Genomic DNA, 26,921 nt, shown 5'->3' with positions numbered 1-26,921 from the left:
TGATGACCACCACCTCAGATCACCAGTACTTTTAAGCCCCTTCCTTAGAGCAAGCGCTTTGATCAACCGGGACTTTTTTTTTCACACTGTCCAGAGGAAGCTGTACTTTCTCTTCCTGGTGATGTTTTTAGATCAGTCTTAGGCCCTCCACTAGCTCCCTGTTCTCTCTACCATGCAGATTTTTCCAGACTGCCCTTACTCTATGCAAAGGCTTATGGCAAGTATATGACAGGTTTCTTGCTGAGATTTGATGTTTATTATTTACAGGTAATTTAAAGTTTGGGGCATTATCTGTCTTCTAGTTATGCTAAATCCATATGTCTTATGTAGCTTTATTTGGTTTTCTTTTTGTTTGGGAGACTCAGATTTACGTGACCACCACTAACTTGGTTACCCAGATTCCTATAAACTATTTTATAAGCTAAAATGCCTACTCTTTAGTTTTTCTCTCAGGTATTTAAAACATTTCCCCTCTTTTGAGTCAGTGGTTCATAAAATGTTAAAAGCATAGTCAGTTTCTGGTTTTGTAATAAAGTTTATAAAATGCTCAGTCTTCTTCCTTTTGTGAATTATGGGATAGCGACCATGTGAACAAAAATATATCATGTAAGAATTCTCTGCTTATGTAAAGCAAAACAAAAACAAGAACAAACAAAAAAGGATAAATAAGTTGGAAAGTTTTTAAATTGTGAAAACTTTATTCTTTGCTCAGCAAATATTTTTCTTTCAACTACCAGGTTGGTGATTTGGATATTAACTATATTAATATAGAGGGAATCACTGAAAACACTTGCCTTGAATCCATGGGTTCTACTCTGGGGCCTCAGAGCAGCAAGTCCATCCTTCCTACTGAAACCAGCGCTGGCATGTACCCACCAAATGAGAACACAGAAGTCACATCACACACCGAAGCCCAACCGTCTTTCATGTCACCATCTAGTTCATATGCTTCCAGTTTGAATCTTTCTTTTGGTCTTCATGGATTTGAAAAGGAACAAAGTCATCTAAAGAAAAGAAGGTAAGGTACTACATTCTAGAGGGAAAATGTAGAAAATCAAAGAACCTTGTAGCAGGACTTAGAAAATTCTATTTTCTTATTGTTATTGTCCCCACCATTTTTATTTCTACATCAAAATTTGCCCCCTTTTAAGTTCTTATATTCCTCGACTTGAAAGTAAGATACATAAGAAAAGTGACAAAAATATAATAGAGGAAAACCATGAGATACCATTTAATACTTACTAGATAAGCAAAAATTTTAAAGTGTAACACCATATTTTAGTGAAAATGCATACGATAGAAACTCCTGTGTACAGTTCATAGGAGTGAAAATTGTACAATAACTTTGGAAAATACTTTGGCATTTCCTTATAAAGTTAGATACGCATATATGTTATGACCCAGCAGTTTTACTTCTGTGTCTTAAGAGACATATGTAAGACTATTTATTGCAGTAGGAAATAACCCAAATGGTGGGGAATGAATAGATAAATTACACTATAGTTACACAATGGAATACCGTACAATAGTGAATATGAATTAACTACGACTACATCTACATGCATAATCATATGCAACTTAGAAACATGAAGTGGAACAAAAAAGGAGCCACAAAATACTTCAGTTAGATTTCACTTTTATAAACTGCAAAAGCAAACAATCTGTTAATATAGGGCATGTATAATGTGCTTAAGCAATAAGGAAATCACAAATGAGAATGAAGAGGATAAAAATCCCCAAATTTAAGATAGTTGTTACATTGAGTGGGCAATGTAGAGAATGAGAAGGAATAAAACAATGGTGTGGCCAGTGTTCGTTTCAAGTTGAGTGGGCTCATGGGTGTTTGTTTTATTTTTATGCTCTGTAACATAGTTACCTTACACTGTTTCTTGTATGTGTAAAAATGTCACTAAAACAATAGTTTTATTGTATAGGATATGATTGTGCATATTTATATATATGTGTGTGTGTATGTGTGTGTGTGACCCTGTACCTTTGTATTCACGTCTTATCCATTCATACTGTTGTCTGTTTTCTTTAGGGAATAGGCCCATTTTTACTGATTTCGTTTTATCATACTCTCTACTTTCCTTAGGAAATAGCTTATTTTCTCCTCATGCCTTAGACCTCTGATTATATGTCAAGTTTTACACATAAAATTAGGAATCAAAATGAAAATAGAATGTACACACATATGTGTGTATATAAATATTTATCTGAATGAATATTCTACAGAGGCTTAATTGATCAGAAAGGAGTGAAAGGGAGGGGAAGCAGCAGTCACTGGGTGCCAATCACTGGGCTCCACTTTGCACTGATATACAATAACTTGAGGTTATAAAACTTTAACAGATATCGGTACCAAGAGTGATGTCCGGTGCATAAATAATAAAAGATTTTCTCTAGATTTTTATTGTGTGAATTATGGTTTTAAAGATACTTGCATGGTCATGGCTGCAAATTGAACTGATGGGACATTTTGGGCTCTCCACAAATCTGCTTGGGACAAGAGGCTGATGGTCAAGGCAAGATTCTACAGAGCTCTGCAAAGACAGATTGAACCATGTAATTAATGCATTCTGGCAGGATCTTTAAGATCTGTTGAGTTTGTGACCCAGATCTCAAGAGGCGAATAAGTTCTTTATAGGAGCTTCTCTAGCGAAAAGGAGGAAAAGCCACAGATGGGCTCTCTGTACTGCATATGCAAATATTCACCGGATATCTAAATTGTATTTTCTGATCATGGTCTTCTCTGGGACATTTAAACATCTCACTGCTGCAGATGGATTTGAGTATAAGAAAAACTGTCCAGTTTGAGTAAAGGTAATTTGAAGCCTCTGTAAAAATGTCATAACTCAGGTGTGGGGGGAGGGAATAAGGAGAGGATGATGATGTCCTATGAGAAAATGGTCCCTTCTGACTTTATCTCCTGTACATTCCATCTCCTCTGAAAAATAAAGGAGCGAGGAGAAAGGACTTGAGTTCCCCAGAAAGCTCCATCTTGGCCCTGGGATGGCCATGGGACCCTCCCTTCAGTGGGTGTCATGGTGGAAGACAAGGAACAATTGATAATGAACCCAAAGTGAAATGCACCCAATTCATTAATAAATGAATTTATTCCCAGAGGCTGGGAACTTCTCATGAAGGAGAAATTTTGGGGCTCACAATAAAAACTGAGGGGAGAATAAGCAATGCAACATTTATTTTAAAAAATTATGTAACAAAAATTTGGTGATAAAAGACAAGTAATTGTTTTAAAACTTACGTTTTTTAAACCTTTTTTGTCTTACAAAGAAATTCTTGAAAGAAAAAAAGAATTTCTTTTTCGTTTTAAAAAGAAATCCTTGTAACACCATGAGCCTTCCCCTCACACACACACATAAAATTTAAACAAACGTTACATTCCACATGTTATTTTATGTATTCTGCTTTTATCTATTCTATACTATTTGAAAAGAAACTTCTGGTCACAACCTATTGAATCTATTTTATATCCCACTAATGGGGTTTTGAAAAATGGTTATAAAATGAGAAACCTAGAGGTAATCCTGAAGAATATTATCACTGATACCAAATACCTTAGTTTAATAGCTTAACAAAGGAAAATAGTAGCCGAATTTGAATGAATAGAAAAAGGAATGTTTTAAAGTATAGTATAAAGAATAAAATAAAATACTTCTAGGGGGTATTCATAGTGATGGAGAAATGCTGTATATAACTGGAAAGGCTTGTGTTAAAACACGATATTCTCGTAGGCAGCCAACCATTTGAACTAATTTTCATTAGTATGGCGATCACAAGTTGAAAGACAAATGCAGAGGCACAAGACATCAGCAGATCTCCCCTCCACTCCCACCCCGGTCTCTTTCTGCCCTCAGATTATCACTGAATTAAGGAACCTACATAGCACCTTAAAATATCTGTAGTTACATTACTGTAATACTCAACACATCAGTATTTACCAGAAAGGTTTTCTTAACTAAGCTTTAGTTTTTTTTTTATGAGAAATAACTTTATGCTCTCCACCATCTTTAGGAGTTGAATTAAAGTGTGAAGTCCACCTCCAATTTGTCCTCTCCTCCTCAAGGTCAAGGTGGAGGCCCTCAATGAGTTCTCCAAGGAGAAAACCCCACATTGGAAATCCTCAGTGGTGACGATCATGGCCTTTACTGCTGGGTTTGCTGGTGCCCAGGAGGGACCCCGAAATAGCTCAAGGATTAGAGATGAGTCTGAGTATTTGGATTAGAGACATATATGGTAGGATCTCTGTTCCAAATGCCATATAATTTATTAAGTTGAGATTCAGTGGCCATTAAATAGCCTATGGTTTTTTAAGGAAAATAACCAAATTTGAAGTCTGTTTCTGGTTCTTTGTATTTCAAAATCAAGATGGTTTATTGTGTTGTTATTAAAATTTTAACTCCAGAATTGTTAACAACCAAAGAAAAAATACATTTAAAAATGCACTCTGCATTAACATGCCTGTGGAAGCTCTCGGCCTCAAAGTTTGAGTGGTTTAAAATGTAGATGGATGGAAGGAGCCAGGAATGTGCAAGGTCAAATTCTTGCCTTTTAATTTTATGGTTATCAAAGTTAAATGAGGAAAGAAAAGCAGTAGATAAGCAGAATCACCACCTGTTTCTGACATGTAAGTTTCATGGGAATCATTTTTTTTAATCTCTAAAAATGATAATTGAATGTGACATATTTGGAACCTCACTTGACTTGTGCCTGACCCATTTCTTGACACCAGCTCTGGGATGAGATCTTTGCACGTCTCTCCTTGTTTTCTTACGTGTGCCTCCACCCTCCTGTGCTGTCCAGGGGTGAAGAGGGAATGCCACGTGGTATTTTTCACGTGCAAATTGCCCCAAAGACCCTCCCCTGCCCACCCCCCGACAGCTCAGTGGCTCTGTTTTGTCTGTGTTTTTAATATTTGAAGGGTAGCTATTTGGGGCTTGTAATAATTATATTTACAAAGCAAAAATCTTGAGGATAGTACTAACTTGAACCAGCTTTTGTTTCTTAGAGAGCTTGAAATGGCTTTTGCTAGGTTGAAATGTTCATTGGGGGAAACATAAAATCTTGTTTAAAAAGAGGCTATTTGGGGGGAGAAAAAAACAATAAAAATCACTTAAGCATGAATTTTGTTAGATATTAAATGGGTGCCCATTGCAGCTGACGCCAATGAGAAAATCTGAATTCAGAGAATAGAAACCCATGGCTCGGGACTTCCCTGGTGGCGCAGTGGTTAAGAATCTGCCTGCCAGTGCAGGGGACACAGGTTTGAGTCCTGGTCCGGGAAGATCCCACATGCCTTGGAGCAACTAAGGCTGTGTGCCACAACTACTGAGCCTGCACTCTAGAGCCCATGAGCTACAACTACTGAGCCTGCATGTCACAACTACTGAAGCCTGCATGCCTAGAGCTTGTGCTCCACAACAAGAGAAGCCACTGCAGTGAGAAGCCCGCACACCACAAGGAAGGGTAGCCCCCGCTCGCCGCAACTAGAGAAAGCCCATGCGCAGCAACAAAGACCCAACGCAGCCAAAAAAAAAAAAAAAAAAGAAACCCATGGCTCTGTCTTACTTGGTGATTTAGTTGTTTGTTTACTTTGTTCTCCATCCAGTTCCAGCCTTGATGCTCTGGATGCTGACAGTGAAGGAGAGGGGCATTCCGAGCGGTCGCGCATTTGCTACACTCCAGTGTCTCAGAGTTCCTCGAGAACTGGCATTCCTAGTGGGGATGAATTGGACTCTTTTGAGACCAACACTGAACCAGATTTTAATATCTCCAGGACTGAATCACTTTCTTTATCAAGTAGCCTGCAGCTAAAGGTATTCTTATTGGTATTAATTTGGTTTATCGTAAGCCTGAAAAATATGTTGTCTAAATCCACCCATCTCTGAAAGACAAATTATGTTACGGTCACATGTGTAAACTTTTTCTTTTTGAAGACCCCATGAGCTGCCTGAGCTTGTCTTTTTACTCTCTCCCACTCTAATGTGTATAGTCCTTACTTACAATGGCTGATTTGTTTTCATGAATCACCACCAATACAGATAATCTTTCACATACTTGGAAAATTTTACCATTTTATACTGTGATTTCTGCCATCACCCCTTAAGCAATGGGAGAAAAGCTGGTAGTATGAAGTGAGTTTAAATGATCAAACTTGTTTTGCACGCATAAAATTTTACTTGGCACTGGTGTTAAGGTAAATAATATTGCTAAGGCAGAGGTGACATTTGTTGAGCGTTCCTGGCTGCATGAACTCATCTGGAACACCATAGACTGTCAGTTTTTCCACAGGAGACAGCTTTTCTGTCATTGGCATTTTCGCATTGGAATTTCATTTTGTTGTGGTTTTTTAAAAGACTAAACTCTTCCAGTCTCTCAGAGAAAGCCCTTTTCTGTTTGGACCTATGTTTTCTTTTTGATTTCTGTTGTCCACTTGTTTTCTTTTTCAATCGAGTTTACTACTATAAAACAATGTGTGCTGTGCCCAAACGTCTCATACCACAAACATATGGTGGTTATGGTAATGCTTTATTTTTGTAGTGTTCTCTACAATATACAAAACATGCTTTTATATAAAATGTATAATTTTCTCATAACTCACCTAGGATATAAGGAGTACTTTTATTTTAATTTTTGATCAGTTGAAGTTCTGGAGAGATTAGATGTCCACGTTGCCCAAGCTTGGTGATAGAGTCAGAACTCAAATCTAGGCCTTCTGACCCCACATCCTGAATCCTCTTTCCCCAGCTCTGAGTCCTGTAGAGCTGTCATAATCTTCTGAACCTAAAGGTCATGTGATATTTCTGGATAATAAGAAATAGGTATGGTTGTTAATGTAGCTACTTCTCAGATTTGCATTTTGAATGGAACTGTGAAAAATTCATCATTACTTGGAATGAAAAGTAATTCTTTGTGAAACAGTTCCATGCTGTTCACTTTTAAGAAGAAATCTGTCCTATAAAATATGTCTTGCCTTACCTCTGTAATTACCCTGTGTAACTTTTTGCCAAAGAATTCTGGATAATTTTCAAAGTCATGTTATGAAAAATGATTACCATGCATGACTTAAATGCAGAGGGTGGTACTTGGCTAGGGCCCTTTGTGGCCAACTCACTGTTAGAGTTATAGGACAACTCGGGTTGGCCTTTCTGACATCCAGGCCCACTGGGTCTTTCCCAATAAGTAAGTCAGGGAGCCATGGCTTAAGACCTTTTGAAGCAGGGTCAGGCTTCTGTTTTCAACTTCCCTCCAGGCTCTTTAACTAAAACGTAAGCCTAGGGCAACCATGTGCTTTCACTTAGGGAGAAGAAGAGAACAGTGCTTGTGTGAAGGACAGTTGCTGATGGCTTAAGTTTAGTAACACATTTTGCACCACTTTCTTTCACCTGTAACCTTAAGTGGTATCTTAAGAATGGATGGGGGTGTGCATCAATCCTAAGGCCACTAGGCCTCTGTTGGATGGGATTTGGGTGCCATAAATGGCTTTAGTGGCATTCTATTGTGTATTCATTTAAATTTTCTAGAACATGTAAGAAAAGCATTTTTTAAATTATCTATCCATCTTGCATTTTTCATATATGTTGCCAATATAATAATAGAAATAATAGGTAATTGGGAAAACAGGAGAAAAATAGCAGGTCATTTAAAAGAAACAAAGTTGAACATATATAAATAACTGATAATTCAAGCAAAATCCCAGGAAGTGCTGGATGGAAGGTCTGTTGAAAGATGAGCACAGACTAGAAGCATTTGTGTAATGACCTGATGCATTCTTTCCTGGAGGCTGCAGCTAACATTACAAACTTAAATAGCCATTAGGAATTTAAAAACTTGTCATTTTAGGTGACTGTTCCTCTACCTTCTAATAATTATGTATAGAGATCTCAGTTAATATGGAATTTTGCTTAAATGCTACAGTTTAAAGTAACAAAAATAAGTGACAACTCAGGTTAAAAAAAAAAGTCCAACTCGTTGAATACGCAGAGAAAGTCATGTGACTTGATTTTTCGCTTTTAACCAACATGGTTGGAATGTCATGATTGTATCCTAAAGTATATAGGAAATATAGAAACTATTCCCAAAAGCTCAAGTTTACTAAAGCATTAAAAAGACAATAACATTTTTAAAGTTGTGAGAGGCAAACAGAAACAAATCGTTAATAAGATTACCTCAGAAATGTTCAAGTTGAATCCTTTTTTTTAAAGGTTCTGATTTAGTAACATTGATGATGAACACATACTTTCAAGTCTTCCATAGAATTTTTTTTAAACTTCGTTATGATTTCTTTTAGGAATCATTGTTTTCTGGAGTCCGCTCACGTTCTTATTCCTGCTCATCACCCAAAATTTCTTTAGGAAAAACTCGATTGATCCGTGACTTTACAGTGTGCAATTCAGCTGAAGGTAAGCATTAGTTACCATTTGGCTGTGAAAGCATTCTTTTCTAGAGTGGATTTTCAGTTAGTAAAAGTGCATAAAGTATATAAGAGCAGCAGGCAAGTATTTTCAATTTCATTTTCACTACTGATTTTTCTAAGCTTAGCAAAATCCTTTTCTCATTGGATATCAGACAAGGTATAAATTTGATTTTGATGAAATCACAGATATGTACACACCTCTCTGTTGCCTTATTTTTTTTGAACAAAATGTTTTCCTCAAGGACAGTGTAAACTACAATTTATTCTAGGTTCTTTATTGTGAGGGCTTTAGAGAATTTTATTTAAGGAAATTATAAAAGTTACTTTTGTCCTACATATAAATTGCTGAAATAATCCAGTTCCTCACAGTTGCAAAAGCATTGCAAGATGGATTGTCTTCATTTCTTTATTTAACAAAGGACTTTAGAAAGTTAAAATAACAGAACATACTTGAAACACAAGTAAATATATCTCAAACATTTTTTTGTGGCCAATGTAAGCAATCAGAAATACAATTTTTATACAATAAAATTTTAATTGAAATATAGTATACCTACAGAAAGGGGTGCATATTATAAGCATATAGCTTGATGAATTTTCAAAAGTGAATTGAGATCAATAAATAGAACAATTGTGGCAACTCAGAGCTGCCCTTATAGCCCTTCTTATCCACTACCCCAATTTTCAACTTAATTCTGGAATGTAATTATTTAACACTTTCTGTGTACCATATGTTACGTAATAATTACATTTAAAGCTGTATTTGGAATTATTAATGTCAATCTGTAATATATAGCATTATAACAAATTTTTTGTCAATGTATTAGATAATGCCTTTTTTTGTCTATTATCCTTAAGAGCCTTAGAAGACTCAGAAAGTGAGAGATGTGCTTAAGTATTCTCAATTTCCCAGCATAGAATATTTAAAATAGGATTTATTTTACTCCTTCTTTTCCTTCCCTTTTTTCTTATTCTTGCTTTGTTACATTGCCATTCTTTTGCATCCTTATGCCATGTGGGACAACAGTGAAAGCATAATCTTTGTGCTTGGACCTGCCATCCTAAAACAATGTCTCATGTATGGCGATGTTCAATCAATATTTGTTGAATGAATGTAGCAGACAAAAATACATAAAATACAAAAGAAGTGCTACAAGGCATTTTTTTTCCTTTTTCTTTCTGGGATGTCTTTCTGGAGAAAGAGAAAACAGGACTGATAATAAATGTCAGTTTTGATTTTTAGAATGGGAAGATGGAGAGAAAGGACCAAGAGAAAGAAAGGAGACAACTACCTTGAGGGGACAGGAGTAGAAGAGGATTGAATTTGCCCTGGATGTTTTTTCAATATCATAAGTCTTTCTAGGCCCTCCAAGTCTCCCTAACCTTAGTTTAGGTTGGGATTCCTTTTAATGGCAGCTTTGACACCTTTTCACTGATAGTCTTAGAGATGGTGAATTAACTTTGTACTGTAACTATTTGGAAAACACTTTTAAGTCTTCTGTGCAGTGTGCAAAATGGTGCCTTTGCCTTTATATCTGTAGTATCTCTGATTATTAAATTCCGACAGTTCTGATGTTTGAAATCTCAGATGACTGAGAGAAAAATGGATAGTTTATAAGGGGAAAGAGCCCTGATTTATGAATTCTTTAATGAATAAGGGAGGGTATTTTTGCTTTACATACATTCCTTAAATCTTCGCATTTGAATTAGAGAGAATAAAAAGCTGAAATCAATTCCTTTTTTTTTTCTGTGAATAAAAGCTTGTCTTTAGACAGTATGTTTAAAAATAGGGCTATTGAATGAAGTTTGACACTCTACAGGAGGTAAGAATTACAAACAGGCAATTTAGGTTGAGGCTACACACTAAATGTACAAAAATTCCAATGGCTATTCCTCTACGGTAGCAAACATTTGGATTGATATCATTTAGGTCAGTCAAAATCATAGGACTGTGAAGAATAAATTAGCTCTTAAGGAAGAAAAAATAATTTTAACTGTGTGTGTGTGATCAAAGCACAGGTGTGAAAGCATGACTACTTCAAAGATGTATTCTAATGTGTCATTGTTTAATCTGCTTAATCAGAGGTAAATTGACATTTGTGTTGTTATAAATCCTCTCTCAGTGAGTTTTGAATAGTTCTAAAATTTTTTTCTATTTGAACAGAGTCCAAGTCTTCCTTTCTCAGTGGAAAATTCCCGTGAATGAGCTATTGATATAATACAGATATACAGAGACAGGATAGTCTTTCAGTCCTTTTTATACTTATTTGTGATGTTCTCTCTTTCTTGTCACTTTCAGAGGGTTACTTACGATCATTTATCATGATTTTGTTGTTGTTGTTGTTGTTTTTGGGGGGGCCAAGAGTACAATGGTGGCAACTTTATTATTTAATGCTTTTTATGTATAAAACAAAATCCAATCCTATATTTCCCTTGGGTACATCATGGATTTAGATAGAAAGGAATATTCTCCATGTTGAAATGATAATTGCAGCATCACCAAGATGGACAAAAGTGCTCTACATTTAAAAATTTGAGGAGTGAAGTGAATGTACTTTTGAAAATTATTGTGCACTGATGGATGGAATCCTATTAGACTTTGTCCAGTTGTCTGAGTCCGATTCTGTTACTTTATTAGCTCGATTATCTTGGATATATGGCTTATTCTCCTGACACCTCAGTCTGTATACAAAAAGGATAATGATTTCTGCCCATGACTTAATTTGAAGAATATTTAATGGCAATAAAATAAAAATCTTCGAATTCTTCAGAGTAGGTTTTCTGTTACCTACAAGATAGTCTTGGGTTCAACATTGATATTTCCCCATTTCAGGAGATATGTATTCATTAGTTTTCCTCTGTATATATCTGGCCCATCTCCCTTTGCAACCTAGTTTTGCCTCTTCACTCTTCCGGATTGTAACGGTAAAGGATTTGTCCCTGCTCTGTAGATGGTGCGCTCCACAGTGGCCGTTCCCTCCTTCAGTCTCTCTCACTGTCTAAATCAGTGTCTCTGCTCCATCCCTGTAGTAAGTACTCCGGTTTGGGAAACAAGATGGCGCTGCGCTGCTTGCATGAGCCTGTCCCTTCTACCCCGCCACCCCAGTCCAGTGGAGGAGGGGCTCTCCCTTTCTCATGGGCCACAAAGCACATCTCCAAACTGCCTGCTCTGTAAAGGCATTACAGCTACATTAAAATGGACTCTTCCTTAATGCTGGCCTTCAGGACTTTTCTTTTAAGCTTTGCTAAAAAGCCGCTATTTATTGATTCTGTACGTTGGGGAATTAGTGTTACGAATAAGGGATGAAGCTCTGGTGAGAAATATCCAGAAACATAGAACTGATTTTCTGCATTTCTGAAAATGTTTGCTGCCCCTTGCTGATGCTAACTTAGTTCACAAAATCATTAAATGTTTCCCTGTGTTGGCCTCCTCCCCATTCTCTCCAAATTAGGGAAAGTGATAAAAATATCCAGAGCAATGCCCTAGTTATATAAAATGACTTTTTTCATTATTTTCTAACTGGTGGTGTGTGTAATGATAACGTACGGTTGAGTGTGTGCACTTCAGACTAACACACGACTGCTAGTTTGTCTGCCTTCGTTTTCATTTTATTGTTCTGTGTCTTGTAGAGCAAAGAGCTTACAGCTTACCGGAGCCACCAAGAGAAAAAAGGTATTTTAACCCTTCCAGATTTCCTGAGGGACTGCTTGATCCATCTTTGGAAATGTTTGCACATCATTTTTGATACCTGTTCAGTAGTTTGTGAGAGGTTTCTGCCTAATGAGCCTGCCTGAATCCTTTGTACCCTTTGTGATCTGTATGGGTGTAGGTTTGCCAGCTGTTCCTTTCAGTCCCCAGATGAACAGGCCTCAGGACTGGGGACAGAGTAGCCTGGGGTTATTTTCAAAGCTAAACACTTCCAGTGTACAGCACCATGGGAAGCAGTGTGAGACCACCTGCTTTAGAAAGGCATCAGGTTCTCACTAGGTCTGTCCACTATGACAGGTCTGTTATTGTGGTAACAGACCCCTGGGGTCAGTTTTAGGAAGTGCCTAAACATCTCTGCTGTCTGTCCTTGTAGAGTATCACTTAGAAGTGTTAAGTGTGAAACAAAGAATAAATGATGCAGAAAGTACTTTGAGCATTATTAGTTTTCTGGTTAATATGAAGATTTGAAAGCTGTAGGCCTAAACTGCTCTTTTCCCTAGAAGGTAAAACTGTCCTTAGAGTAAAGCTTGGGCAGCTGACTAGCGAGCAGGCTGGATTGCTGCGCTCTGTTGGTCTTGAGAAACTAACTGCTCGTGAATCACACTGCGAAATAGCCCTGGGGTTATGTCAGAAATGGCATAAATGCTTGGCTTTGAGAGACCATGGGAAAAGGAGAAAAATGGTTTTGATTTGGGTGCTATTAATGCTCAAACTCTGAAACCTTTTACTATATAGATCAAGAGGGATTATTTTGCTTTAAATCTTGGACTGAAAGTATGAAGAAGAAGGAAAAAAAAAATCTCCTTTTGCTCATTTCTATTTTTTGGAGCCCAGAATAGAAACTCTGAAACGATAAAACAGAGGAAGACTAAGAATGCCCTTTAAGAATAAGCTGCTGATGAAAGGACATCAGGACAATGATGATGGTGACAGCGGGAGCAGCAGTAACTGACCGTTGTTGGGTGTTTTTATGTGCCTGGCACTGTTTTAAGCTGCTTACGTTTATTACTTCATTTAAGCGATTTGTTGACTAATTCTGGAATTTGTTCATCATCCTGGTCATCGTTCTGGTTAGAAGTCTTATCCTTGCCATCTTTTTAACAATTGGAGAAGTAATAGACTGATTGTAAGGGTTTTTTTTTTTTTTTAAATAAATTTATTTATTTATTTATTTTTGGCAGTGTTGGGTCTTCGTTTCTGTGCGCAGGCTTTCTCTAGTTGCGGCCAGCGGGGGCTACTCTTCATCGCGGTGCGCGGGCTTCTCATTGTCGTGGCCTCTCTTGTTGTGGAGCACAGGCTCTACATGCGCAGGCTCGGTAGTTGTGGCTCACGGGCTTAGTTGCTCCGCGGCATGTGGGATCTTCCCAGACCAGGGCTCGAACCCGTGTCCCCTGCATTGGCAGGCAGATTCTTAACCACTGCGCCACCAGGGAAGCCCAGGATTTTTTTAAAATCAAAAATATTTTCTATTAGCAGAGGGATTTAAGACTGGAAGAGCCAATGTCAGAACTGGTTAAATATTAGCCTATAAAATGTGTTAACTTGGATGAGATGTATAGGGATGTATTGGATGGGATGAATATTTCTCTCGTATTCCTCATTCTTGTTTTTTTTTTTCCTGTTCTGGGGTCTGTCTTTGGTCTGCATCCCGAAAGCATCTGACTTTCTTAGTGATATCCCCTGGTGTATCTAGTAGAGTAGATATTCCATCTCCCCTACTATGTTCCTGATACCTTGTTGGATACACCAGTAAGGTCCCTGGCTAGACCTAATGTTTTGCTTTGGTCATGCTATAGACATTTACTTGGGGGTTTGCCTTCTTTGGAATTCCCTTATTTATGTTGATCACTTTGTTTCTGGAAAAGAGTGCAGCCAGCTAAAAGGGGGGCTCACTCCACACCTTGCAGGCTCATTCCTATAGGAGCAGGCACTTCATCTATCCCATCTTCTTAGGATTATATGGTACAACTCAGTTTTTTTATTGCCACCATCTATCTTAAATCTGATACATCTGTTACCTTTTATTTTTTTAAAAAAATGAGCATCTGGCTGTTCAAAGTTGAAGTTTCACCTGTGTCAATTTTCAGTTTGGATAGTTGGAGCTTTTTAAATACTTAGATGCCCAGTTCTTGTAAAAAATAGGTTATAGATATAATAGGTTAAGGATTAAGATATTGAGGCTATATCCATATTACTAAGATACTTAAAATATCTGTTTACCTATTGGAAAGGTAATGCCAAGGATCTCTGAAGACTGGGGCTTGTAAAACTTTATTGTGGGTAATTCCATTGGTCATCAAATTGATAATAGAGTTAGGCATTCTTGTTCTGGGATGTTGAAAGAGTTTAAATTTTTCCAGATTCTTATAAATTGAAAAGCTGTTTACATTCTGTTGTGAAATCAGTTGAGGCTTTTTCCCTTCTGAGTTCTTCTCTAAAGTACCTAATTTTTACGTAAGTGAATGCCACATAGTTAAATTAGATTTGAAACATGGAATCAACCAACCTTCTACATCTGCCCAGAAGTTACACTGTGTTTCCCATCATCATAATCTGAAAGTGGGTCATGTCTATGATATTCACGTGTCTACCAGGTTAGATGATTCACAGTTTTTAATATTTAGTGTTTCAGTTTTTTTGTTTGTTTGTTTTGTTTTGTTTACTTTGTCATCTTGGTTCTTATCAACCTTTGGAATTAAAGATTAAGTGGTATGATTTTATGTCTTTTTTTTTTTTTATAAATTGCAGTGCATCTGTAGGTTTTAAATCAAAGCTGTAACATTGTTCTTGATACAGTCTTCTGTAGCATAGGGAGTTGGGAGTAGAGTCTGGTAAACAGGAACTCGTTTTCTTTCATTTGAGAGAGTGTAGTTGTGTTCCTGCTGGGAAGTAGGGAAGAGGACTTCTTCACCTCAAAAATCACATTGACCTTATCATTCTTCAATTCTGAGATTTAGGTTTCCTTCCCATATTTTTCTTCTCTTAGACATTGGGTGGCCTTGGTGGGGTCCCAAAAAGTGTTCCAGAGAGGATTCTTTCTCAGCTGTCAAGTGTGCTTTTGTCCCCATTCCAAAAGTGAGCCTGTTGAATATTATTCCACGAGTTTTGCAAATTAGGATGCTTAAGACCCAAGAGGTATGGAAATTTACAGATATATTAACCAGTGATTTATCTAAGGAGGTGGCTGTGGAAGTAGAAAGGAAATAAGAGGGTCTAAGTTCCTTGTGTTATTCTGAGTAGTGTAGGGCACTTTCACTTCTGTTTTCCATCTTTCCTTTCTCACTTTTTCAACTGTTTGCTCTCAGTAGCAAACCCAATTTCATGAACTGTGCAGGGTTCGAGTGGCAGGACACCCACTGTCCTGACTATACCTGCGTGACCAAGAAGTAGCTCTGAAGTAATTTACTATTTATGCTAAATGCATTCATTGAGGTTTGAACTCTCAATTATCTAATATAGAGGTCAAATAACTTAGTTTTGTTTAATATGTACCAGTTGGGTACTTATTATATTTAAGCGTGAGAAAGGGCCTTAGAAATAACTTAGTCTTTGATCAGATGAGAAAACCTGAAGTCCTAGAAGTTGTCTTTTAAGTCATTTTTGTAAAATGTAATCATATGTATTTTGGTGCATATCAATAGTATGATTGCTTTTGAAGGTATTTCCCAGAGATGAATGTATTAGCCACTAATGCTGACAAGTGAGAAGTTTGAGGGATAGGAGAGACATGGGTTATGAAATGTTCATTTTGGAAATTGTCTACAGAAGTGTTATCTGGTTTGACATGATACTTTTGTTGGTCTTTAATATATTCACTCTTTCTTTCTCTCTTTGTAATAATATTAGAATACAAGACCATCAGAGAAAGTTCTAGGGGACATATAAAAGTTCCAGGGAAATTTCCTCTTCATAGCTGGGACTTTTTTTTTCCCTAAAGAATGATTCTGTGGATTAGAGGAAAATCAGTGGTGTTCAGTGTGTTCACAGGTGGGGTACAATTACCTCTAACTTGCCTCTTATTTTGGGGGAATTTCCACAATGTTCTCTCCTTTACAACTTATAGAGTCTCAGATTGCAAATAGCCTGATTGAGTGGGAGAGATGGAACCATGAGGCAGACAGTCTGTTTCTCAGGCTGTATTGACAAAGGAAATGTGTGTCTGCTGAGTCCTATCTCTGTTCCAAAAATAAATAAAATCCAGTTTGATGTCGTTGGTTATTTGGCTTCTATGTGCTAAGAAAATTCTATTAGCGTAGTAAACAGGGAGATGAATGTTTTCAGAGTAAAATTATAAGTGTAAGATTTCCTTTATTTCTCTAATATTTTAATATGAAAATTTTAAAGTGTGCAGAAAAGCTGAAAGAATTATATATTAGAATACCTATTTCCACCACTTAGATTCTGTAAGTGTTACCATTGTGAGATAGTTGCTTTATCATACACTTATCCACCTATTCATCTATAAGATATGTTTTTAATAGTTTCTATCCTTATCTTTAGAATAACCATTAAAGCCTGAAAAATATATATGTGTAAAAATAATATCTACAAAATACATCTGTGTGTTTGTGTGCATACACACACATATGCATGACTGCTCTCTTTTGCTCCCTCTGGTAAGTTTTATAAGCTGTGATAACAGATTCTTTTTTGTAGAATTCAGGAAGAAGAATGGGATAAATACATCATACCTGCCAAATCAGAGTCTGAAAAATACAAAGTGAGCCGAACTTTCAGCTTCCTCATGAACAGGATGACCAGCCCTCGGAATAAATCTAAGGTAATTAAGGTTTTATGCCTATCGTCTATAAAGCGTAGATGCTCAGTTTCTGAACGATTAGTATAGTTTCCACTTTCCCTTTAAAATCATTTACCTTAGGTTTTGTACACACATATTTAAAAACCTCCATATTTCTTATGGGGTATTGTCCAAGTCATTGAAAATACTGAGACCACTTCATCCTGGGTGCTGTTACATTTTGACATTATCATACTTCTTGATGTGTGGCCCTTCTGTCCTGATAGAACACGTAGAGACTTTGTATGACTTCTGTAAGCCGATTGGCTCTGACCATTTCTCTTTTCTCCCCACTTTGCTGCTGCTGCCACATCTAAAGACAAAAGGCAAGGATGCCAAAGACAAAGAGAAACTGAGTCGACATCAGTTTGTCCCTGGAACATTCTCTGGGGCTCTGCAGTGTTCGGTTTGTGATAAAACGCTCCTGGGGAAAGAGTCGTTCCAGTGTTCCAGTAAGTTCTCGGGCCCCATGTGTGCTGTCTTCGTGCGTGCTTTGCCTCCCCAAACAGTAAGCTCCCTGAGAATAGTGCCAGTGCTAAGTGTGTTCATGTAGACTTTTGTTTTCATGTCTATGTGTGGTTTCATCAGCAAGCAATGACCCTTGATGGTTGAGTCAGTACTTTGTGTCCACAAGCGATAGTCTCTCCTAGAACCCAGACGGTTATACCTCACTGCCTTCTGATGTCTCCACTTGGATGTCTAAACAGCATCTCAAACGTTACAAGTCCCAAATGGAGCTCCGTTCTCCCCCTTCTGTGCCCACCTACAAGCTGACCCTCTCAGTTTAATGGCAGTTCCATCATTCCAGCCAAATGCTCGTGCCAAAAATCTTGGAGTATTTCTATATACCTCTCTTTCTCTCAGTCCCACACACTTCAGCATTCCTCTTGGCTCTGTCTTCAAAATATAAATGCAAGTCAGCCTCTTCTCACCCCTGCCACTGTTATCACCCTGGTCTAAAGCCATCATTTCAGTAGCTTTGCAACTGGTCTCCCTGTGCTTTTTTACTGCAAAAAGCATAGTTCTCAAAATCTCAGTCCGAGCGAGTTTGTCAAGGCATTTGTCCTTGTGTTCCAGATCCTCCAATGGCTTCCTGTCATCCTGAGGATGGCCGGAGCCCTGACAGTGGCTGCAAGGTCCCCATGATCTCTCCTGTCATCCGCTCCTCCCACTCCTCTGCCTCAGTCCCTCTGACATCTTTGCTGTTCTTCCAACACTCCGGGCATCAGGCATGCTCCTGCCATGGGGCCTTTCCTGCGGTCCGCTCTGCCTGCAGTGCTGTCCCCTCAGTTAGCTGTGTGGTTTGCCCCCTCACCTCCTTCAGGTCTGCTTCAGATAACAGCCCCCAGCCAGGCCTTTCTTGACCACCCTCTGCTTGGCTCATTTCCCCCCTTTTCCTCCTTTTTATCCCACTATAGCATTCAACATCATCTAACTTACTCTCTGTTCTGTTTATCAATTTTATTATCTATCTCCTTCACCAGAATATAAACTCTACAAGGGATGGATTTTTGTCTGTTGATTTTGTTCTCTGCTATATCCACAGTGCCTAGAACAGTGCTTTTGCATAGCAGGGGCTTAGTCAATATTTGTGGAGTGAAAGAATAATTCAGTGCAAAAGAATTCAGGCCCAGGCAGGTGAAATCCATTTCATGGTGTTTGTTGGTGGCCAGAATTAGGGGAACATTTGGGGGGTGGGATGGGAGTACAAAGGGAGGTGAAGAGCAGAGGAAGGTTATATGTAAAGTTCTTCATTAAATTCCTAGAAAATGATTAAATTAAAAATTTAAATGTATCCATTCACACTGTCTTTAATGATGCCAGTTTCACTGCATGCTTGAACTTTGCTTTCCTTGGAGACTTGATTTCTTTCTTTTATGCGACCTGAGATAGCATCGAGCAAAAAAAAATAATAATAATAATAATAAAACTACTCTAAAAAATAAAGTCTACTAATTAAAAAACAAATAGCATCAAGCAGTTCAGCTGTGATTTAATTTGCTAAATCTTTAGAAGTTTGCCGAAAGTATTGTTTGGGGATTTTTTTTAAGATATTCATTTTATTCATTTATTTGGCTGTGCTGGGTCTCAACCGTGGCACGCAGGATGTTTTAGTTGCGGCATGCGGGATCTTTTTAGTTGGGGAATGTGGGGTCTTTAGTTGCGGCATGTGGGATCTCCAGTTGTGGCATGCGAACTCTCAGTTGCGGCGTGTGGGATCCAGCTCCCCGACCAGGGATGGAACCTGGGACCCCTGCCCTGGGAGCGTGGAGTCCCAGCCACTGGACCACCAGGGAAGTCCCTGTTCATGGGTTGTTAATGGCTTGCCCCCATGTCAGCAGTCAGTTTATGGGTCTGATGGCATATGTTTCATAGGTTGTGGCTCTTTTCTTGTTCATAGGGCTGGATCTCTTCAGCTGTACCCCCCAGCCACATCCGTGACCTTTCTCTCCCCTCATTTTAAGACAGACTCCTCAAGTTGGGCAACCTCCACTCACTGCTCTGACGTCTGTTCCTGCCACTTCTTCCTTAACCATCTGATTTTGGCCTCTGTCCCCACTGCTTAACGGAAGTCCTGCTCCTGACCTGAGCATCTTTCCTCGTCGCTGTTCTCAGACTCACTGATCTCTCTCCTGTTTCCATGTTTATTGTCCCTTTGTGTAGGTAGATGTCCTCTTTTCCATGGCACACTACTCTTCTGTTTACCACCTGTATTGTCTCCTTTCTCCTAACTTTGAGTACCCTCCAAACTCAGTTCTTGGGCATTTGTTCTTTTTTCGGTATTGTTTCTAGGTATAGTCGTCCAGTCTTTTGTTCTAAAATACTGTACTTAAACCTGTTCTTCCCAGATTAACGTCTCTATTGCTCACTTTCTAATTCCATATTTCTAGTTGCCTGGAGAGACTGAGCCCCCATGTAACTTGTGGCCGTATTTGAGCATTATGGCAGAGCTACAGTATAAACCAAGACTGTCCCGGTCACACCCTGTCTGGGGGCATCATCACCCAAAGATCTTCTTGTCTCCCAGACCAACGTGTCTAAAACCGACCTTACAGTCCACACGCAGAAGGCTGTTCTTGCTGTGTGGATGGTACCAGCTCGAACGTTGGGCATGTTGACTCTTAGTTCCTCTTCCTCCTGGCACCCCAGTCCATGTGGTCCCTCTTTCATTTCCTTTCTCACTGTTCCTGCTCTGGTGGATTCTCATCACCACCTCTGGACTGCTGACAGCAAACTGTTCTAGTTTCCCGTCTCTCTAGGTATTTTCACTTACAATTTATTCTGGATACTTTCACCACCTTAACCTTAATGAAGCACTGCTTCCACCCGCACACATATGCTTGAGGACGTCTCTCTTTTTTGTTTACTGGACTAAGCCCAGGCTTTTCAGATGTGCATTCGGTTCTACCTGCATCCTGCTGTCTAGTCCTACGGTTACTTCCCTGTTCAGCCTTGGTTTACAACCAGAGGCCTTGCCAGGCCTGTTGTCTTTTCTCCCACTGTGTACGTTTTCCTGCCTCTGTTCCTTCACTTAACGATAATCTCCTATCTCTCAGTTTTCCCTGCTCCTCTACTTCATCCAGATTTCTTGCCTCTTCTTGGGAGGTCTTCCTTGACCACTGTGGCCTGAGTTCTTGCACATCACACTTAGGATCTATTTATCCCATCCAGTTTAATACTGGGGTATGTACACCCTCTTCTGATTTTAACTACTAGCATAGACTTTATGTTCTTGGAGGTCTATAGTCACATAATGGTTCTTTTGTATCCCCTCCAGCAGCTGTTGCTAAGCTGGGCCCTTAGACACTCATATGTAGTTAATGACTGCTGAAAGCTTAGGGATCACTGAAAGGCAAATTCTTGCAGTACAGAATATGTTGGTTCATACTGACTTGGTCAGGTGGGTTGTCATGAAAGTTTTAGTGGAAGATGGAAATTGCTGGAAGTACATAGATTTTATTTAGCTTTTAAAATGGTCATTAATTTTTTTAAAAAAGGCAGCGGAATTCATAGAAGATACAAGGTTTAAGGAGAAACAAAATTATCCAGACTTTTACCACCTAGAGAAGATTGCTATTCATATTTTTATGGAATCCCTCCTAATCACTAAAAAAGTCAGCTTTGTATGCTAATGTCTCATTTGATGATGATATCAAATGTGCTTAATTTTTCCTTACTTATTGTGCATTTAAGTTTTTTCCAATTTTTTCACAACGTAAATAATGTTGCAAGGAGCATTCTTTTCCACATATCACTGCCCACATCTTTGATCATTGCCTTAGATTAAATTCTAGAATCAGTTTGAGTATATGTTTAATTTCCTCTTTAACCATAGTCTTTTAGAAGTTTTAAGATTTACAGTTTTGGGGGGAGGGGAGTATTGGGGATTTAAACTTTGGTTATTAAGTTTTTTACATTGGGTAGGAAAATACAACGTTCAGACTGCCGTTATTGGTAAATAATTCTACTTCATGGTGTATTTTTTAATTGTGAATATCAATATTTCTAATCTTAAAAACACAATATGATATAAAACAAATAATATAAATATTCAAAATCTTGGTGTCTGTATTCTTCTTTATTAAAGCCTGAGTTGCTAGTTTTCCACAAATATTGTATTTCTATAAAATTCTCCTTGTTTATAAATAGATTTCACTACCTATATTTTGATGTTACATTATTTGATGCACAGAAGCTTACTAATCACAGCTTCACTGCATATTTAACTTTCATAAACTTAAAACTACCCTAATGCGGTTAAATGCCGTTTATAAGAATTTTACTTTGTTTAAAATTAATATTCTTCTTGCTTTCCTTTTGTTTGTATTTCTCTTACCTATTTCTGTGTTTTTAATTTGAGGTATGTGTCTTTAATTTAGCTATAGGTAATCTGTAATGTAACTGAGAGACCTTATTTTATAATAAGGGTTTTTTCCTTATTTACATTTAATTTTACAACTGTCAACTATCTTTTATAGTTCTTTGCTGTTTTCCTTGATGTCTGGTTCAGGTATTTAGACCATGTGTTGTTGTCTTTTATCTTCTTCAGGGATTTGGCAAGATATGCTCTTTTAATACTTAACTAATAATAACTTTAAGGCTGTGTAAGGCTTATAATTGAATACTCTTATTTCCCTTATAGTTACCCTTTTTTCCCCCTAGCCTTTGTGAGTATACTGAATTCATTATTATTACTTTTATAATGTATGTTTAATCTTTCAGGAATAATTTTCTATTTCAACAATAATTTGATATTTGTATTCAGTTCTGTGTCTCTACTTAACAATAATTTTTTAGATGTGATTCTTTGGTTTCAGTGCTCACTTTTGCTCTTTTTTTTTTTCCTTCAATAAAGCTGATCCATTCTGAACTCTTAATTTTGATTCTGCTTTTAATAGGCAATAGGATTTCAGGTAATTTTTTTCCAAGAAGGTTATTGGAGTAATCTGTTTTCTGAAATCTTGTGTATCTAAGGGTATATCTTTGCTTCTTTCACACAATAAAACCAATTTTATCTGGCTAAATAAATTCTTCAGTCAAACCTTTTCCCCTCAAGACTCTGCCAACACTGGTCCCTTATATCTGGGCATTTAATATTATAGTACAGTAGAAAATTCTGGGGCCTGCCTGTCCTCATTCCCTTGCTGGTAACCTGCTTTTTCTGCCTAGATGCTTGAGGACTTTTAATTTTTTGATCATAGGGATATTGTCAGACTGTGTCTATAGAATAGGTATAATTTAATGATTTTTTCCTAGAAAACAGTAAGACCTTTTGATTTGCCTTTTTTGGTTCTTTTTTTTTTTCTTAATTAATTAATTAATTTATTTATTTTTAGCTGTGTTGGGTCTTCGTTTCTGTGTGAGGGCCTTCTCTAGTTGCGGCGAGCAGGGGCCACTCTTCATCGCGGTGTGCGGGCCTCTCACTGTCCCGGCCTCTCTTGTTGCGGAGCACAGGCTGCAGACGCGCAGGCTCAGTAATTGTGGCTCACGGGCCCAGTTGCTCCGCGGCATGTGGGATCTTCCCAGACCAGGGCTCGAACCCGTGTCCCCTGCATTGGCAGGCAGATTCTCAACCACTGCGCCACCAGGGAAGCCCTTTGGTTCTTTTTAAGCTTTCTAAAAGTTTTTGTCAGTTGTAGCTGTCAGTTGTTACTTCTGACCTCATTTTTCTGATTTCTTCCTTGGAGAAGTGTGATCTGTTATCTGTCATATTTGTATGACATCTTGTTTGATAATTATACACTTCTTTTTCTCCACATTCTGGAGGGACTCTTTCAAGTTTAATTTCATAGCACTGCTTTGATACTTTGTCACCTCGAATCTTCTCGATTTGGTTTAAATTCTGCTCTTGCTCTTTTTTCTTCCTTGTAGGACTTTCTCGTCTCACAAAGCTCCATTTCCCTGTCATCCTGTTGGCCTATGGTCACATCTTATACTCCCTTCATGGCCTTTTGGTCCTATTTTATGTCTGTTTTGTGTCTCTTAGGGAGGACACATTTCAAATATCCAAATTTTTCTTCTCCATTTCTGGATTTCGTAATATTCAGTGGCTCCCTCTTCCTGTGAGTTTTCAGTATAACTTTGTTCTGTGGTACCTCCTAGCTTCTACTTTTTTCCTTATCCTTTCATTCTCTTGTTCCGGGGTGAGGAGAGAGCCATGCCATTTTGATGTTTGCCTGCAGGACCAGTACATGGACCAGCCTGGCTTTTACTCATTGGCCATTGAGGTGTTGGCTAGGTGCCGCCGAAGACCTACAGTGGGAGGAAGGTTGTGGGCTTAGCATCTTGCTCGATCCTCAGGGGGCTGCAGTCACTGTGTGACGGGCCTCAGTGAGCCCTGCCACCCTTGTGGAAGGATTCTTCTCCTGAAGTTTCTGATAAGCCTCCGGCTTCTGCATCTGCACACAGCGTCTCGGGGTGGGGGTGGGCAGGATGAGGGTGTGGTGGTAGGTGATGTGAAGGTGGGAGGGCAGAGGGGGCAAGAAGACAGCAGCCTGGCAGGAAGTAGTCCCCACGCAGGGAGCTCTCTGAGCCTGCGGACACGAGGGGGCAGGCAAAGTATTCCCTTACTTCTTTCAGTGAGATGCGGCCACATTGTTTCGTGAAGTAAAATGTAAGCAAGCTGCTAACTCTTCTCTTTTAATTTGGTTTCCTCTAGTTAGTAGGGATTCTCTCGGAGCCTGACAGTACATTTTTTCTAGCATTGTTGTGCGTTTTTCTTTCTTTCCGCCTTCATAGGCGTTTTCCCTGGGGTGCGAGCAGGCAGTTGCTATATGTCAGAAGTTCCTTACTAATATAGGGCATATAGTAGTGAGTTCTCAGGCAGACGCAGAAGTGTATGTCATGCATGATTTCAGGGTTCATAATCGATAAGACCCTGTGCAGAAGGGGAAAAATCTCTCCAAGGAAATGAAAATATTAACAGTGTGTTCTGCTCCAGTGGTGGGGCTACATGTGATTTAAATATTGTTTCTTTCCTTTTTAAGTTTTCTAAATATTTTTAATGTTTATGTGTTATTTTTATAATGACCCTTAAAAGCGTGATGTAGTCATATACATTTCACTTTGCAGATTAACTTAAATAAGATGGACACTTTTCTATCTTTTCCTTTTGTTCCAGACTGTAATGCAAATGTACATAAGGGCTGTAAAGATGCCGCCTCTCCGTGTACCAAGGTAATCTCTCAGTCGCATGTGAATATTACATGCTTGTATGTAGCTTGTTGCTTCACGTTATCTGTTTAGGTTTTTAGATTTATTAGTTATTACTGTCTAGATTTATTTTTAAAGTGGCCGTTGTAGTGATAAAATAACACTTGCTCAAAGCGTATACCTATTCAGTTAACTATGCACTTGTACAAGTAGAGGGAACGCTCCCTTTGCACTACATGATGTGGGCGGGTTAGGCTTTCCGTCAGGACCTGCTTGGTTTACCAGTGCAAACCCTGAGCGTATGTAAATGAAGTCTAGAGCAGTAATTCTCAAACATCAGCACACATCAGAATCGCCTGGAGGGCCTGTTAAAACACAGATATCTGGGCCCCACTCCCAGAATTCCTGATCCAGTAGGTCTGGGTGGATTCTGAGAATTTGCATTTCAGACATGTTCCCAGGTGACGCTGCTGGTACTGGGACCACAGTGGAAGGCCCACTGGGCTAGAGGAATGTTCTCTGTGTTTGGGGGTGGGCTTGAGTAGATGGAGGTATTTATCATTGCGTTCCTGTGTCTCCCACTCTAAAGCCATGCCAGAAATGCACATGAGTGAGCATGGTGATCCTTCAGAGGGAAGCGTGGAGTCCCCAGCTCTGTGTTACTTGAAACACACATTGTGTCAGGTCACAGAGTTGAGGATGACATTTCAGTGCTCAAGGTCATTGTGTCCCGTAGGTGGGAGGAATAGCCAGGAACAGAAAGAACAAATAGGAGAAAGGCAGAGCTGATAAGAACTCCTTTTTGAGCCTGGGTTTGCACAAAGGAACTGGAGATTTTCGGTTCCATCGGGCTTTTACTAAAACTGGGATCCTGCTGAGACGTGCTCATGAGGCACACCTTCCTTATAACTTGCTCATCTCATTGTCATAACATTTTTCTCTTTGTTGTGTTTTATGTCTTTTGCTTTGAATTCCTCTGTTTGAAATAAGACAACAAAGAAAATGGTATAGATAAGAAACCTGTTCTTGTAGTCCAGTGGTGCTTTGATCTTACTTTTTGTGTTTGTAATGTTCTTTACAGAAATTCCAAGTGAAATATAATAAGAACAAACCGCAGACCATCCTTGGAAGTAAGTGATGTGGAAAATGGCAAGAACTTTTTTCAGTTTCATACATACACACATTTTTTCCAATGTAAAATACCCCTTCCTTTTGTTCTCTCATTTGCCCAGTTATTCCTTCTTTCATAGCATATGCTGGGTGTAATTGGCATAATTTTTAGTTATACAAAGAAGTCAAGAATGTCATAAACTCTGGCAGACTACTAGCCTTTGCACTACATGTACTATATGATCTTTATATTAGGGAAGGCTGAATGGAGGAGGTATTATGATGTTGCCTCAATTTTAAGATGTGAACTAGTGTAATACGCACTATTGATAACAGCCTTTTGGGGGAAAAGAGAAACACTACATTAAATGTACATAATTTTATGTTTTCCTAACAGTGGCACATATTTATCTTGACCAATACATACCATATGGTTCTTAAGAGTCACAAAGTTAGGAAAAAGTCTTCAAGTTGAGAATCTATAGATTCTTATCAGTCTCTGTTGCTCATTATCAGATCAACCTGATTCTTTTTAGTAGCCGTGCCTGAGGCTGTGATCTCATCAGCTGCGTTAGGATGGCAGTTGAAATTTCAGGGCATACCTGAGTTTTGTTTGCATATGCTTAAGCTCAGTGGTTATCTTTTTCTTGAATTAATACGTTGTTGAAATTTAAACAATTTCTCTTAGATAATTGGCAGTCCATGACAGCCTTTACATTGCTCGCAAAGGTCAGTCACACCATTGTCCTCCTGAGAGAAAATCCTTTGATATGATGTGAGCAATTTTGCAATTTCTTTTGCCTCAAATATGACATAGCTTGCCTTGTGGCAGGCATTTTAAGTTTGTGGTCACTTTTCACTTCAATGCTGCCATAGTGTGACCAGTGTTTTAAAAGCCACTTGAATCGGGGGGTCAATGAAATATGCAAATTAATGGCGACGTGTGACTGTGTGTGATGTTGCACAAGGGCAAACTAGTGCAGGCAGTAACAAGTGTGACATTGTTTACTCCCCTGCTTCTTCAGCAGAAGTCCTTTTGACCTCAGTTGGAAGGTACTCCTCAATTTCGTAAGGTTAAGCATGAAAATAATTTAAAAGCATCTTAGAATTGAGAGAATACCATCTGTTCCTTCTCTTAGGAATAACATTAACTCATACATGTGTAGAATCCTTTGTAATATCTTAGGGTTCCACGTAAGTATTTTTTCCCTTAA

At 38.5% G+C, this 26,921-nt stretch overlaps 1 protein-coding gene across 14 annotated transcripts in view; it reads left to right on the top strand.

Annotated features, from left to right (window-relative positions):
• Nucleotides 1-26,921, top strand: part of ARHGEF28 (Rho guanine nucleotide exchange factor 28) — a 312,161-nt gene that overhangs the window by 203,180 nt on the left and 82,060 nt on the right. For 8 of the 14 annotated variants that reach the window (XM_082457061.1, XM_082457062.1, XM_082457059.1 and 5 more), the window contains 9 exons: nt 738-1,018; nt 5,630-5,837; nt 8,312-8,423; nt 11,389-11,466; nt 12,068-12,110; nt 16,803-16,926; nt 17,264-17,396; nt 24,566-24,621; nt 25,679-25,727. In XM_082457061.1, coding sequence (XP_082313187.1) covers nt 738-1,018; nt 5,630-5,837; nt 8,312-8,423; nt 11,389-11,466; nt 12,068-12,110; nt 16,803-16,926; nt 17,264-17,396; nt 24,566-24,621; nt 25,679-25,727 — 1,084 coding nt within the window. The remainder of the gene's footprint in view (nt 1-737; nt 1,019-5,629; nt 5,838-8,311; nt 8,424-11,388; nt 11,467-12,067; nt 12,111-16,802; nt 16,927-17,263; nt 17,397-24,565; nt 24,622-25,678; nt 25,728-26,921) is intronic. The other 6 variants (XM_082457057.1, XM_082457052.1, XM_082457054.1 and 3 more) reach the window with 2 other exon arrangements.

Source organism: Balaenoptera physalus (genome assembly GCF_965194825.1).
Source record: "Balaenoptera physalus genome assembly, chromosome: 3".
In the NCBI taxonomy this organism is placed as follows: Eukaryota; Metazoa; Chordata; class Mammalia; order Artiodactyla; family Balaenopteridae; genus Balaenoptera; species Balaenoptera physalus.
This window is presented reverse-complemented; position numbering and strand designations above follow the sequence as displayed.